A 15,468-nucleotide genomic window follows, 5' to 3' on the forward strand; every position below is an offset into this window, starting at 1 on the left:
CATTCTGAGGCATTCTTATTTTCTCACGCCCTTTCATTTCAGTTAGTTTCTTCTCTGCTGAAGGTTTTCATGCCATCTTTAGATTCTGCTATTTCTCCTTTCTCTGTGCTCTGCATTTTTTGTTTCCTTATTTTTAAGCTACCCTGGCAACTCATTGGAAGGATAAGACAAACATCATTCTAGTTACTAATTAAATGCATAAATGAAGGGTTGAAATCCAATTCATGACGGGAAAAGGTGTGCATTGCAATGATTCCAATAGCCCACAGACAGCAACATTGCAGCAGTCCTGTCTCAAAAAGACAGACAGGTTCCATTCACAATCTGTACTTCCTTAAAATAAATGAAGAGCATTTTTACTTCTCTGCACGAAATGGGTGCCTGTGTGGTCTCTGAAGATCCCAGCGTTGACATTCCTTGCCAGTTTCTGTGTGGTCCATGGGGCCTCTATAGCTTTCGCCATGGCACGTCATGCATTCAGCTGAAAGTACAGAAAAGTGACTCTTTTCTAGGATAGTGACTTGAGCTCAACACCTCATTCCAATACTGCAGATAAAAGCATATGTCAACAAATAGCAACCCCCTGTTAGATTCACATGGTCTTCTATAAAATTAATTATGGTTTTTATAAATTTTTGCCTAATGTGAAATCTGAAGTAAGAATGGAGGTTTTTATGTTGCCAAAACATCCAAGGACTTTCAAGAGTTTCCAAAAGGCAGCCTAGATTGTCACAAAGTTTGAATCTTAAGCGTCAAGAAAACGTTGTCTAATAATTATCAAAATCTAAGCTGCACTCAAAAGACAGAAATTTGTGATGTGTCATATTTGTAAAGTTAATTCTGCTTCTGCACAAAACTGAAATCAACTAATGGTTGACCTTCTGGGTGTTACCTTCTGAACAGAGGGGAATGTCACAGGGCTCATGACGCTTCGTTGGGCTGCTTGTAAAGCACCAGGGCCCGCCTTCCTCTCCTCGGGGATTGCGGCAGTAGTTTTCACGTAGATCTTTACCTCGATAGCTCGAAGGCAAAAAGCTAGTTTTAAAATGACAATCATTACAGTATAAGAGCATGCAAACTTTGTCACAAACCTTAATAATTAGTTTATCTGACTCCTATTTATTTATTTAATAAATGTTAACTGCTGGCTGACTTTCCTGCATGAGTTAAAAATAATACTTGAAAACTATACAGTAAAGCAGTAGAGAACAAAAATGTAGTCAGGCAAACAGCAGCAAAGAGCATCTGTGAGCTAGAACTGTACCAGTTGGTTTTGCCGGTGCCAAATAATATCTTCCTCTGCAATTATTAATTAGACTCCCTAATTTTACACCCGAGTCTACTACTTTACATATGCTTATCATCCAGGCCAGGTATGGTATTAATTTATACACCTGAGGACATTTAACGGCAATGTTGGCTAGAATAGGACAGTATGAACATATAACACCAGTTCTGCCTTGGCTGAACAGGTTACCAATTCATTTCCAGGCTCACTTCAAGGACCTGGTTTTGACCTATCATATGCAGCTCATATGCTAGAAACATCTCTTTTTTCTGGAGTAAAGAGAAGAGGTGCCTTTCTCATGTAGTCCCTATTTTTCCTTATTTCCTCTTCCATGCTATCAATCTTTCATAACCTCTTTGCTAAGGACAGCTTCAGGGAAGCTTTTCTGACAGAGAATTACATTCCATGTGTGTGTTTAACAATGGTATGCCCTTGTGTTTTGCAGTATTATGGAAATTTCCTCCCCCACCTCTTTCATCAGAAAGTCCTAAGCTTGGGAAAGATAAGCATTAAATGCAAGCCAGCAACATTCAATCCAGATTGCCCTAAATATGTTATCATACAGCCTTTCATATAGAACAACAAAAAAATTCTTGTTACACTTTTGGAGGATGAGATCCAATCCTGTCTACTAGCTTTCCAAAGTTCTGCTGGGACACAAGGGCCAGTTTTTGCTTGCCAGTGCTACATGGGCACATGACTTGGAAGCATAAAAGAATGTCACAAGCAGGCAGGGCTCACCATGAAGCATCACTTTGGCAGGCAACTAAAGGAGCCTCAGTGCTGCCTGAAAAATGTGCTCCCAAACTTAAATGTGCTGACAGTGTCTACATATTGAACGTTGTTTGCCTGCACTTGTGTACATACCAAAGGTAATTATGTAGAGGTCACAGGTAAGTGTGCACTGGGTCCCACCTTTATCTAAACACAACAAATAAGCAAAAAGAGCAATTCTAGGGGAAGAACACTTCTAAAAAGTAGCTTGAAGTTAATCACCGTGATGCTCATCAACTCTATTGTACTAACTAGACAATTCCCAGATTTTTTTATTATTATTATTTTTTGCAGAAAATGGCAATGAAATCTACTCTACAGAACCTTTTTATTACAGAAATTTATAATGAAATCTACTGGACAGAATTTTTCTGCCTTAAGAATCCTATATAAAAAAATATTTTGCCCATACAATGAAATCCAAAATAGGGAAACATCTGCTAAACCATGAACCCAGATTCAGACAACACACTCAGGCAAACGGTGGCTTGTTCAGCACAATGCAGAGGTAAAATTGTGTTCCTGCCATGAGTGGGTGTGGATTTCACCACCACTACCTAGAAGAGACACAAGAAGAGACTTTTCCAAGGGAAAGGGGGTGGCAGTCAAGGCGAGGTAACCACTCATGGGGAAGCAAACTGGGGCTAATAAGGCCACTCCACTCCTTCCTCATCCTCAAAGCAGCCACAATCTCTTTTCTGAGCTCATTCACACTAAGCCATCATTTGACTTAGTGTTATGTGCAGACTGGGCTCCCAACTTTAGCCATGAATATTTTTAAAGCTGGAATGATCATGAAACCACTCTTTATGTGAAAGAATTTCAAAAGACTTCTCTTATCTGGCTTTTGCAATACTTGATTCTTTATGCATTTCCCAGGATATGTATTCTTCACGGAAAATGCCCAAGAACATTAATCTATGATCCTGATCTATTTTACATTGTCTGTTTATATTTCAGTGAATGGTCTCCAAATACAAGTATTCCAGATTTAGTACAATTTAACTTCCGTTTTCTCTCCTTACAATATGTTGGAATATCATACATCCAATAGCACAAATCTAGCCATCCCAGTGTAATAAATTATGGATTAACCTCTACATTTGGAGAGAAAATTCAAGATTCTCACAGTTTTCATTTATCGTTAATGAAAATTAAGCACTTCCTCTGCTCTGAGGGCCCCATCCTGCCCTGTTCTCCATCCAGCACTGCTGTCTCAATGTACAGCACTTTTCAAGAACTACTTCAGCTTTTCTGATGTATATATGGAAATCATTCTAGTGTACACCTTAAAAATAAAATGATGATGCAACAAACTTGTGTTTCCCAATATGTACACCATACAGAGATCATCAGCAGTCTTAGATCTGCAGGTGCATTTGCTGTCAACTGCCCAGTTGTTCATATGACAGCCATCTTTCAATGTCTCAAGGGCTGTCACACAAAAGATGGAGCAAGCTTGTTTTCTCCTGCTCCGGAGGGGAGGACTCAAACCAATGGATTCAAGTTACAAGAAAGGAGATTCCGACTAACAACAGGAAAAACTTTCTGATGGGAAGAGCTGTCTGACAGTGGAAAAGTCTCCTTTGGAAGCTGGTGGACTCTTCTTCCTTGGGATTCCTGCATTGCAGGGGGTTGGACTAGATAACCCTTGGGGTCCCTTCCAATTCCACAATTTTATGATTCTATTATCAATGAAAGGAAAGGAAATTGGCAGGAGAAAGTTATGTAAGACTGGGTTCTTGTGATCTCATCAATCTTACCTGTGTTCATGAGGTATTGTGGAATTCCATGCCTGACACCGAATGCCACTTTTTGTGACTGATATGGTTCCCTTATAATTTGTTCCTTTACCAATGATACAATTTCTGACATAGTCTGTGGGAGATGAATCATAAAACAAAGCAGATAAAGGGAAGACCTCACATTTTATTAGTGAATAAAAATGCATAGAAATTTAGCAAGTGTCCTTTTATACTCACACATAATAAAGATCAACTCATCTTGCTTTGTGCCAATTGTTCATGACTAGTACAATTTTTAAAAATCTAAAATTCCAACAATAATTTGTTAAATGTTTGGGCCAGTATCCAAAGAACTATGCAACTAATTCTGTGCACCAAGGGGGGCTCTGAGCTTCTGTTTCTCAAACAGCACCACCCCAGTGCCAAATGGCAAAGAGATGACAGTCAAAATAGTTCAGAGAATGAGCCTGCTGTTCAAAGTAAACAACATCAAATCATTGGCCACTTACAAGTCCTTGGCCTTATCTATATTTATTCACTCTTTAAAACCTTTGTTGGGACATAAGAAAATGTTCTGTTTAGTTTCATTAATTTAATCCTGCAGCTAAACAAGGAGTTTTACTTGACTTTTTTCCCTGGAACTGTTATTTTCAGTTCCCCATCTGACCCTTGGAGTGAAAATGATTCCCCATCCCTGTATTAGAACTTCTATAAAGGGAGGGGGGTTCACAATAGCCAATGAGACATTATACTAACTCACTCACTCAGGCAGGCTTTCTTGTCTATAATGTCATGGCTAACGAATAAGCAACTTACCTTTCTTTTCATACAGGTCAAATGTGTTGTCTTCCCTGCTCCTCACTCCATTTTCTAGGGCAGTAAAGGAAAACCAATGGCAGCGTTTGGAAGCCTTATCAAATGCAAAAGCCCTGTGCAGAAAATGGGATGAATAAATAGTCAAACTCTAGTAAGATGTCCAACTCTGTTTGGGAAGGAAGAAGTCTGACTGAGGAGACTCTCAGGCCCTTGACAGACAGAATGCAACATCTGGCCCTAACAAATGCTGAGGTTTTTCTTCTGAACTTCCATGAATCCACTCCCCATTCCCCTCTTTCAAAATGGGAACGAATCACTAGCCGGTTCAGGGAGATCTTGCATTGCTACCAATAATGAAAGTCAGATACTATTTGCTACTCATTGTTAGAAGCCTAGAAAGGTACAAACGTTGCTGGTGATGATGATGATGATGATGATGATGATGATGATGATCCAACGGCTTCCAACCTTGCTTCCAGTGGCTCTTGTGGGGTAGGAGTGATGGCTGTCCTCACTGACATCACATGATGGCAGTGACTTTTCTCACCCCAGGAATATCTCATGGACTTTTGCTATGTTATTATGTAACATTATTCCCTATTCTGTTTCCAGTAACAGAGCCAGTGTGGTGTTGTGGTTAAGAGCGGTGGACTCGTAACCTGGTGAACAGGGTTCACTTCCCTGCTCCTCCACATGCAGCTGCTGGATGACCTTGGGCTAGTCACACTTCTTTGAAGTCTCTCAGCCCCACTCACCTCACAGAGTGTTTGTTGGGGAGGAAGGGAAAGGAGATTGTTAGTCGCTTTGAGACTCCTTAGGGTAGTGATAAAGTGGGATATCAAATCCAAACTCTTCTTCTTCTATGTGCCTGAGCCCAGCCAAGAAGGAAGGAAGGAAGGAAGGAAAGAAAGAAAGAAAGAAAGCTACCCTAAACTCAAAAAACCATGTCCTCAAAAAGGTCTTACAATTTCACATACACACACAAATCCAAAATCAAATCAATCTTGAAGGGGGAGGTATTTGCACTCTATTCTGCACAAAATGCAATTTAACTCCCCCCCCCCCCAAATTCTGGGCCAAATAGTTTCACATAGTTTTAGTAGAAATCTGCTGCCTCATCTTCTTCCTTCTTGTATCTGTTCTGAGAGAGGGGACAGTGGGCTTTCCAAGTGGCTCTATTGGCCAGAGCTGGGAATAACAGTTTTCAGGAGTTACTGCAATATGCAGCGCCACTAGCATAGAGGTGCCATCAATATAAAGTGGAAAAGCCAAAGTTTTCAGGAAGCAGATCCGTCCTCTCTCTCTGCCCACCTGCCTCACTGCCCCAGTCACCTGGCTCATCTCCCAGAACATGCTCTGAAAGCTCAGTGATTATGCTATCATTTTTAATGACCTGAAAGAAATCTTCCTTTCATAACTAGTAGAAAAAGCCATGTTATACAATAAAAATCATTCTGATTTAATTCATTGACTACAAGATATTATTATTATTATTATTATTATTATTATTATTATTATTATTACCTGAACTTCACCAGCTGGTCACAGCGCAGGTTACAACAACTTAGGTTACTGGACTACAACTCTCATCAGCCCTAGCAAGCATAGCCAGGGATGATGGGAGCTATAGTTCAGCCACATCTGCAGGGTCAAAGGTTCCCCACATCTGCCATTGGGCAACGTAAACCAGAAGAAAAATGTGGACACATTCCCAAATGAAAAAAAAAATTCTTTTGTTTCACAAAGACATATAGGATATCAGCTGCTATAAGCAGAAAAGCAATCAGCAGCCAGATAAATGGAGAATAAGCAACTAGCAATAATAATAATAATAATAATAATAATAATAACAACAACAACAACAACAACAACAACAACAACAACAACACCTGCCCATCTGGTGGGTTGCCCCAACCACTCTGGGCAGCTCCCAACATCATCGTTGTCATCATATCAACAACAACAACAACAACAACAATAACAACAAGCATTAATAGTAACAATCAGATCCTATATAAAAGTCACATTAACTTTAAAATAAACAACATATCAAATAAAGCAATACTCAATAATCCATTAGGATCCAATACTAAACAGTAAAAATAAACTAGCTAAACCATTACATATATCACAAAACTGTCTAAGGTGAAATCTACACATATATAAAAAATGCTGTGAAAATGCTTTTTTAAAAAAAGTTTTGAAAAACACATTGAATTTTGCATAGCCCAGTTGCGCCATCTACTGTCACATTTGTATATTGCACTTTACAACACATTTAAAACATTTTATTTGCAGCTGTATAGCTGAGTCCTAAGTTTGCAAAATACATGCACGTGAAGCTGATCTGGGCAATTGCCTGAAAGCACTTCTCTCTTAGAAACTCTTGGCCCTGGGCAATTCCTTCAGTTTGTTCTTTTCCAAATGGCTGACCACCAGCAAATCTCAAAAAAAGACACTCCACATTTACTTACTTTTAACACCTCATTATCTTCCAACTTCTGAAAACATGATCTCATTTTATAATATTTTATAGCCTTTTTCCAAGCAAGTTCAAAGCAGTAAAGTTGTCAAAGTGTCATAAAAAAACAGATAAAACCAACAAAACAAGAAGGCTAGAAATATCAACAAATTTATTATGAGGCTATTCACCCCTCACCCTTCGCCTGGTATCCCAGGACTGCCTTCATAAGAGATCAGTAGCAGGAAATGAGTTTATGCAATTCTTCCACAACCGCAGGGGGAACAACAATAATCTGAACAGGCCTGAAGTCATATAAACAGTGCACCTAATATCACCTAACATCAGCTCAGCCAGCCAGCTACAAAAATATTTTGCTCAAATGCTCTTCTAAAAAGCAACGTTTCTCTTGTCTATGGAAGCTTGTCAGTTAAATATCATGATGCTTGGACTAGACTAGTATTTTGGCAATACTAAAAGCAAATTAAAACATTGCTTACTTGCAAGAGAACGGAAATCCTTTATTCCTGTTGCATCTTTTGGCGCACTGTTCCGTAGTATTTAGCAGCTTGGTCTTAACTCTCAGCGCCTTGTCTATTCTCATTAACGTGGCATCAGCTGTCTTCCTGTAGTCATGAAGGGCATTTCTTTTCCCTTTGCCTTCTGCAGAAAGAACCAACAGGTTCATACAGGCAGCACTTTTTCCCTAAAGAAATATTTAGGGGAACTCCCATTTCCCTACTCATATTTAAATACTGCCCCCCAATGAGGGCAAAGTTAGATTCACAAAATGTTTAGGAGCATGCGTCCCCCCAGAAAAAAGCACTATATACAGGCATTAATCACATATGGATGAGGAACTGGAAAAAAAATGAGGAGTAATGAACAACACTAACAGAAACTCAGGATCCAGCAGTAATTGCAGATTTGGGCTATAAATTGGGGAGATGTGGCAGGAGAAAGGTGATGATGGAGTGATGGTAGCTGAAGGAAAAGCAGCAATGGACAAATTACTCTTTGACTACAGGTGTAGCTTAGGGGGTTTGGGGGGCCCAAGGGATGGTGCAAGACCTGACAGATGGCATAAACTGAATTCAAGCTGAGCCAAATGCTTCTTCCCTCATTTTGTGGGACCATTCATCTCTCTTGAAAGTGAGGGGGATATTCAACAATTCTGGGGGCAGGGGGAGCCAGGCAAATTCTAAAGTGGTGGCAATCTTACTTTTATGATTCCATGATTCTATGAAATCAGAAGCTGGGATTGCGTCTGTAATTCCATAGATGTCCTGGAGAAACAGGGACACTTGGTGGGTATGTACTAGTAGTCAAGAAAAGAAGCTTGGAAGTTTCCCTGCCAGGGCTAAAAGAAGCCGGATGGGGGCGCAATTTTCATCAGAACTGTACTGCAAGAAGCAAAGGTTTATATCCTCCTCCCTGTGCACTGCAGTCCCAGCACATTTTTTTTTAAAATAATAATAATAATATATTTATTGTCATTATTACCTAATTACCTAATTACCTAAATGCATTGGGTTTTCTTAATGAAATAAATCAAATATAGACACAGTGGCAAATTTATCATCACATCTAGTAAAGGTAAAGGGACCCCTGACCATTAGGTCCAGTCGTGGCCGACTCTGGGGTTGCGGCACTCATCTTGCTTTATTGGCCGAGGGAGCCGGCGTACAGCTTCCAGGTCATGTGGCCAGCATGACTAAGCCGCTTCTGGCGAACCAGAGCAGCGCACGGAAACGCCGTTTACCTTCCCACCAGAGCGATACCTATTTATCTACTTGCACTTTGACGTGCTTTTGAAGTGCTAAGTTGGCAGGAGCAGGGACCGAGCAACGGGAGCTCATCCCGTCGCGGGGATTTGAACTGCCGACCTTCCGGTCAGCAAGCCCTAGGCTCTGTGGTTGCAGGCTTGCTTCCAGCTGGTGTTGAAGATAATGTGAATGCTGAAGGGGATGCATGAAAAGTTGTCAAGGCTACTTTGTCCTAATGTGGCCCTAGAAGTAGTGTTCATTTTCACTTAGGGTAATTCCAACTGCACACACCAAAATGGGAAAGGACTGCTAAAGCAGCAACACATACACACCCAAACACACCGGAAACCTCAACAGACAGGGTGGTAGACTGGATAAATTGTTGGGGCTTGCATTTGGAAAAGCCAAATTCACATTCTCACTCAGCTGTGATGCGACGCTCACTGGGTGGCCAAATACTCTCTCTTTCCACCCCACCACTGCCTAACCAACACAGCAAGCATAAAATCCCACTCAAAGGTCCTCGAGGGTGGGCTAAAAGTGTAACAAATAAGCACAACAAATAAGTATTCAGCCATTTGGAACACAAGCTGAAGCCTTTATTACTTTTACCCACTGGTTTGCATTAAGATCTTCTGAGAATAAAGCTGATTTCACTTTAGCAAAGAAGCTACATAAAATGTAAATCTAAAAACAACTTAAAAATAGTTGAGTGCCAGAAATCTGTCACGTTACTGCACACGAAGTATACTTTTGTTTCTCCTTGTGCAATATTTCCTTCCTTCCTCTAAAATACATTGCACCAGTAATAAGCTAAAGAGGTGTCACAAGCAATCAAGATTACAACAGAGGTTTCCTAGAAGGCCTTTTTTTAAAAAGCAACTGTAGACTTCTACATCTCGTGGCTCCACCACATTTTTCAATCTCAGTGACAGCTTGGATGGCTTTAAAAGAGGATTCTACAAACTCCTGAAGGAGAAAGCTGCCAGTCGTGGCTCTGCTCAGGTTCTGGTTTCAAGCTTCCCATTGGCATCTGGTTGTTCTCTGTGAGAACAGGACGTGGACTCGACGGGCCATTGGCCTGATCCCGCAGGCTCTTCACAGGTTTTTAAGTGTTATATGAAACTTTCTCAGCACCCCTCCTCTCCTCTATCCCCACCTTCAGCAGATTCCGCAGACCTAGCTGGCCTGACCTCAGGTCCCCCAGCTTCAAGCCTGCTGCCACCAGGCAATCCATCATATCTGTACGGGGACCGCCTGGTGGTAGCAGTGGAGAGCAGCAGCAACACTGTATTCAGCGCTGGGTTGCTTGGAGCCACAATTTCCCTCAACGGTCCCTCAATACACCAATGTATTTTTTGAAATTTAAGTGGTGCTGCCAAGCCACCCGACACAGGGAAGCTTATGGTAGTTATTATAGCAGTGGCAGTGTTTCTCAAACTTGGGTCTCCATCCATTGTTGGATTACATCTCTAGCTAACAGGACCAGTGGTCAGAGATGATGGGAGCTGTAGTCCAACAACGGCTGGAGACCCAAGTTTCAGAAACACTGGATTAGAGCAGCAGAATGCCCTGTCAAGGCAATGGGGTCCCAGCAGCTGCTGAAGGATGCAACACACTAAACCTTGAACTGTAATACCATCTACAGACTTTTGGCTGGCCGTTAACAGCTGCGTAGCTTGAGCCCTTGGTCCTTATAGAAATGAAGGTAGGTCTACTTCTGAAGCACCCTTCACATATGAAGGAGATGCTTCCACATAGTCCAATGTTCCAAAACTGGGAGATCCATATAAATGGCAATGATCTTGCACGTGGTGCCAATTTTTTGGGCCTTTCCCACCTAATTAGCATCTTTCCTTCCACTTGTGATTGCATCATTCACTCACAGTTCCTTCATGTGTTGAATTGCCTCTGTAAAAAGGTAAAGGGACCCCTGATCATTAGGTCCAGTCGTGGCCGACTCTGGGGTTGCGGCGCTCATCTCACTTTACTGGCCGAGAGAGCTGGCGTACAGCATCCGGGTCATGTGGCCAGCATGACTAAGCTGCTTCTGGAGCAGTACCTATTTATCTACTTGCACTTTGACGTGCTTTTGAACTGCTAAGTTGGCAGGAGCAGGGACCGAGCAACGGGAGCTCACCCGCGGGGAGGTAAAGGTAAAAGGTAAAAGGACCCCTGACCATTAGGTCCAGCCGTGACTGACTCTGGGGTTGCGGCACTCATCTCGCTTTACTGGCCGAGAGAGCTGGCGTACAGCATCCGGGTCATGTGGCCAACAAGACTAAGCTGCTTCTGGCGAACCAGAGCAGCGCGCGGAAAAACCATTTACCTATTTATCTACTTGCACTTTAACATGCTTTCAAACTGCTAGGTTGGCCTCTGTAGGAAAGCACAAAATGAGTGTCTGAGTCATGGTGAAAAACGTAACGCTGGAACCAGGGTAGGGTACCCTTTCAGCTCCATGGATCCTTATCAAGATCAACCTTGCAGGCCAAATTTGACATGCGGGGAGGGCCACCCATGTGGTGACATGGCATTTTATTCCTGGGATAGCTGACAGCTCAGGCAGCAGAGAATGAGATTCTTAATCTCAGGGTTGTGGGTTCAAGACCCACGTTGGGCAAAAGATTCTGCATTGCAGGGAGTTGGACTAAAATGACCCTCATGGTCTATTGAGACTCTGCAATTCTATTATTCTATTATCATTATGACATCACATGATTGATAGGTGGGTTGTCCTCCCCACCTCTCAAAATCCCTTGTGCACCCATCAGTCAGCAGCTGACTACAGTATAACGAAGAAATCACTCACTGGGAACCTGCTGCTTTCACCCCCTCTAAGAGTGAACATAGCTAGTGCCAACAGGACCAAGGGCCACAATGGGCCACTGGGAATCAAGAGGGTGGTATCAGAAAGCTCAGAGGAACCCCAAGGTTTGCAGAAGTATCAAAAAAACCCTTCGAAAAATCCTGAGGGTGCACAAAGCCCCCAAACAGCCTACACAGCAAGCCCAGTAGCTATGAAATATTGAGTGTCAATTGGAAAATAAAAATAACATATAGTCAGGGAGTGGAATGCTTGAGATCTTTAGTTTATAGTATCCTGGAGGAAGCCATGGCTGGCTGGCAAGAACCCTGAACAGGAGAACTTCTGCAATGAGATGTGGATATACTGCGATATTTTGTTGCAAGTACCACCTGTATATAACCAGGGAAACTAGCATTCTTTTCCAAGTACTGCTGCACATTATGCAGGGGGTGGGGAACTCTGAAATAAATAGTGTTATAAGTTTGGGGGGTGGGGAGCAGGCTGTATGCCAACTCATTCTAACTCCTGGATTCAGCAAGTGTTAAAAAAATAAGCCAGGCTGGTTTCCTTGTAAGGTGATCACCTAGGTGATGGGCTATTAAGAGGAACAAAGACGTGGATCTGTGCAAGATGGCAAGTGGGTGGGTCCCCTTCCCTAAAATGTTTGCTTTCTCTTGGGATTCAAGGCTGTGGCTGTTGGGGAAGCAAGGCCTTCTTGAGGTGTTAATGCTGTGAAACCCTCCATCGTAGGCTCAGGTTGTATATATGTGTAAATAAACCATGTATCATAAAGACACCAGGCTACACTTCATTACAAAGGAAGCACAAACCCTGGGTAAGTGCCTGGAACCCTGAAATCTCACACTGCTAGGAGATCGGGGTGAAGAAACATGAAATCTCCAAACTCTCCAAACTGAAAGGAACTTTAACGGAGGAGGCAATTGTATACAGCTTCCATTTTTCCCCCTGGACTTATGTAAAACTGAAGACATGCCAAAGAAAAGATTACATCTTTCACATTAGTAGGTGGAATGTCAATAGATATTTATCTATAGAAAGAGCTACTGACTAGCCCTTAACCATCAGCTTAAAAAAATGCAATCTGTAGTTTTGTTTTGTTTTTAATTAAGAAAAGAATTTATCTTGGTATTGTCTAAGACTGCTTGTTAGCATATGGATAATTCAAGTCAAATAAATACTAAAAATCAAGTAATTTGTAGTAAAACACGCACACGCAACTAGGTCACAGCAAAGTTACAAAATAGATTTACAAAGTACAGTCAAATACAACCCCAGGGCTAATAAAATTGAACTCCAGCTCAATTGATTTTTAAGGGAAAACAGCAATGAATATGCTGGAAACAGCAATGGGTGAGGGAGAAAGCAATTTTTAGGCAGTTTGGTATTTTTAAACACTTTACCATTTTTACCAAGGAAATGAATGTTACCCAGCTATGATATACATTGAATTGTCTTTTTATCTTCTTTGCAATCCATTTTTCAGTATATTCCTGAGGCTTCTGTTTGTGCAGTTGTCACATAGACCCCAAAGGACCCCATCTGCATCCTGCATTCTGGTACATGTTGCCTTCACAACCTACATCAAGAAGGGCTACCAATGCAACAGGCAGTAACAAAGAGCCACACAGGCTGTTTTATAATACTGTATAGTTAGGGCTGCCATACACCCGGATTTTCCTGGACATTACTGGGACTTCAAAGGCAAGTCCAGGGGGAATTTCTGAAAGGCGGCGCTTTGTCCTGAATCATAGGCAAGTCAATCGAAAAATCACATGGGGGGGTGTTATCTAAAAAAAGCTGAACAATTTCGGGGTCTTTCTTTTGGGGTGTCCTGGTTTTTACTTTTTGAAATATGGCAACCCTAACTATAATTGGAAGGTAGATGCCCCAGACAGGGACAGCCCCTTTCTTCCTTCTTCCAGGAATAGGTTAACTGCACATCAGGGTGGTTTGGCAGCCTGGCATAAGGTTTTGTTCTGCTGTTGTCCCTCTGTAGATGCCTATCAGTCTAGATACACATCGGATGAACAGCAGCACAAGGCTTCCAAACAACGAATAAGAAGCTTTTGTTTCGACGTTCAGCGTCCCCTCCCACCAGTAATAACGTCACCAAAGTTTCCACTCCTTTTCATAGGAAACAGTTCCCTTATGTGACATGTATAATTTTATAACTGGCGCCATTTTTGTTTTTATTCTGCTAATGAATATAAGTAGCCTGTGCACTCCATTGGGTTTGAATTCAAGTGTCCTCAGCCCAAGTCAAATTCCATATCCAACCCCTAGATCAGCTCTTGTAATTTTATTATCTTAGTCCTGAGGAGTGGGTTTTAATAGACGAGAGAGGATAGTTTAATTAGAATTTATCTCTCCAGGCACCCATGTGTGGGGATTGAACAGAGTTTGAAGTCCCATCCTTAGTAGCAAAATTGAAGCATAGGAATTAGGCTGTAAAGCATGGGAAGGCAAACTAAGGACCGCGGGCTGGATCAGGCCCAATTGCCTTCTGGATCTGGCCTGCGGATGGTCCGGGAATTGCCGTGTGGCAGTGGCATAGCGTGGGTTGTCAGCACCCGGGGCAAGGCAAGTAATTTGTGCCCCCTAACCCGTGGATTTGCGCCCCCTAACCCTAACCCCAGATGTTGCGCCCGGTGCAGCCGGCCCCCCCTGCACCCCCCACGCTACGCCACTGCCGTGTGAATCACCAGCATGTGCATTCTTTCCCTCATCCTCCCCCTCCCTCACACGGCGGTGGCGGCACCTCCTCCCTCCCTCCCTCCTCCTGGCTTCTCCCTGCCCTGCCTAGAGGAGGAAGGGGGCTGGGCTTTGTTGGTGCCAGCAGCAGCAGCAGCACTCGAGCGGCCGCCATTTTAAGCAGCCCCTCTCTGGAGCCCTTTTGCATGCTGCTCATCGTCCCGCCGCCACCGTCAGCCCCTGCTGCTCGTAAGACACAGGTAAGCAACCACCGGGGCATGTGGTGCTCTGCCATAATCCCTCCCCCCAAAAAAATATATAGTCCAGCCCCCCACAAGGTCTGAGGGACAGTGGACCGGCCCCCTTCTGAAAACGTTTGCTGACCCCTGCTGTAAAGCATTGCTTTGGACAAGTCCAGCTACAAACTAAGCTGGCTCCTGCTTTTCTCACCCCGCCTAACAAAGAATCAGACAGCAGACTGGGGAGTAAGTTTAAAATATGATTTATTTACTTATAGTCATGCATCAGTTCTCAGTTACAGCAGCAGTAAAAAACTATGCAGATAAAATACTTATATTTGCAGTAGAAACAGGCATATGCCTAGGCTGGAGCACATGGAGGGCATGTCTGCCCCCTCGCTGGTCCAAGGAAGAAAATGGGAGGGAAGGAACAGGAAATACTTCTTTGATTCTTCCTGCTCAAGAGAAAAGGGGAAATGACATCACACAGAGCCCTCTCTTTACCAATTACATTTCTATGGTCTGAGTCTTTGCCTACCAGCAATACAGCTCTGTGGTCATTAGCCCCTAAACTTACTAACTACAGTCATACCTCGGGTTGCGAATATGATCCGTGCGGGAGGCACGTTTGCAACCCGCAGTTTTCGCAACCCGCAACACTGCGTCTGTGTAAGCGCGTGATGCGATTCATATTCATCCATATTGCTTGGGAAGGAGAATCCTGGAGGGTAATGGTGTGGCAGGGTGTCACATCCAAGAAACCCTGAACACAACAATTGGTGGGGTGGCGCCAGTTTCTTGGGCATCCCAGCTGGAATCAGGGCGAGGGATGAAGCAAGACATACATCCAGTGAGTAT

General features: G+C 42.8%; 1 protein-coding gene across 4 annotated transcripts in view; it reads right to left on the bottom strand.

Moving 5' to 3' along the window:
- Window positions 1–15,468, bottom strand: part of HGF (hepatocyte growth factor) — a 53,647-nt gene that overhangs the window by 32,000 nt on the left and 6,179 nt on the right. For 2 of the 4 annotated variants that reach the window (XM_081879145.1, XM_081879144.1), the window contains exons 2-6: window positions 7,585–7,747; window positions 4,624–4,736; window positions 3,826–3,940; window positions 893–1,035; window positions 361–481 (exon numbers count right to left, since the gene is read on the bottom strand). In XM_081879145.1, the coding sequence (XP_081735271.1) occupies window positions 361–481; window positions 893–1,035; window positions 3,826–3,940; window positions 4,624–4,736; window positions 7,585–7,747 (655 nt within the window). Of the gene's footprint in view, window positions 1–360; window positions 482–892; window positions 1,036–3,825; window positions 3,941–4,623; window positions 4,737–7,584; window positions 7,748–14,942; window positions 15,018–15,468 lie in introns of those variants that run through there. The other 2 variants (XM_081879147.1, XM_081879146.1) reach the window with 2 other exon arrangements.

Source organism: Podarcis erhardii (assembly GCF_964252035.2).
Source record: "Podarcis erhardii genome assembly, chromosome: 10".
Classification (NCBI taxonomy): Eukaryota; Metazoa; Chordata; class Lepidosauria; order Squamata; family Lacertidae; genus Podarcis; species Podarcis erhardii.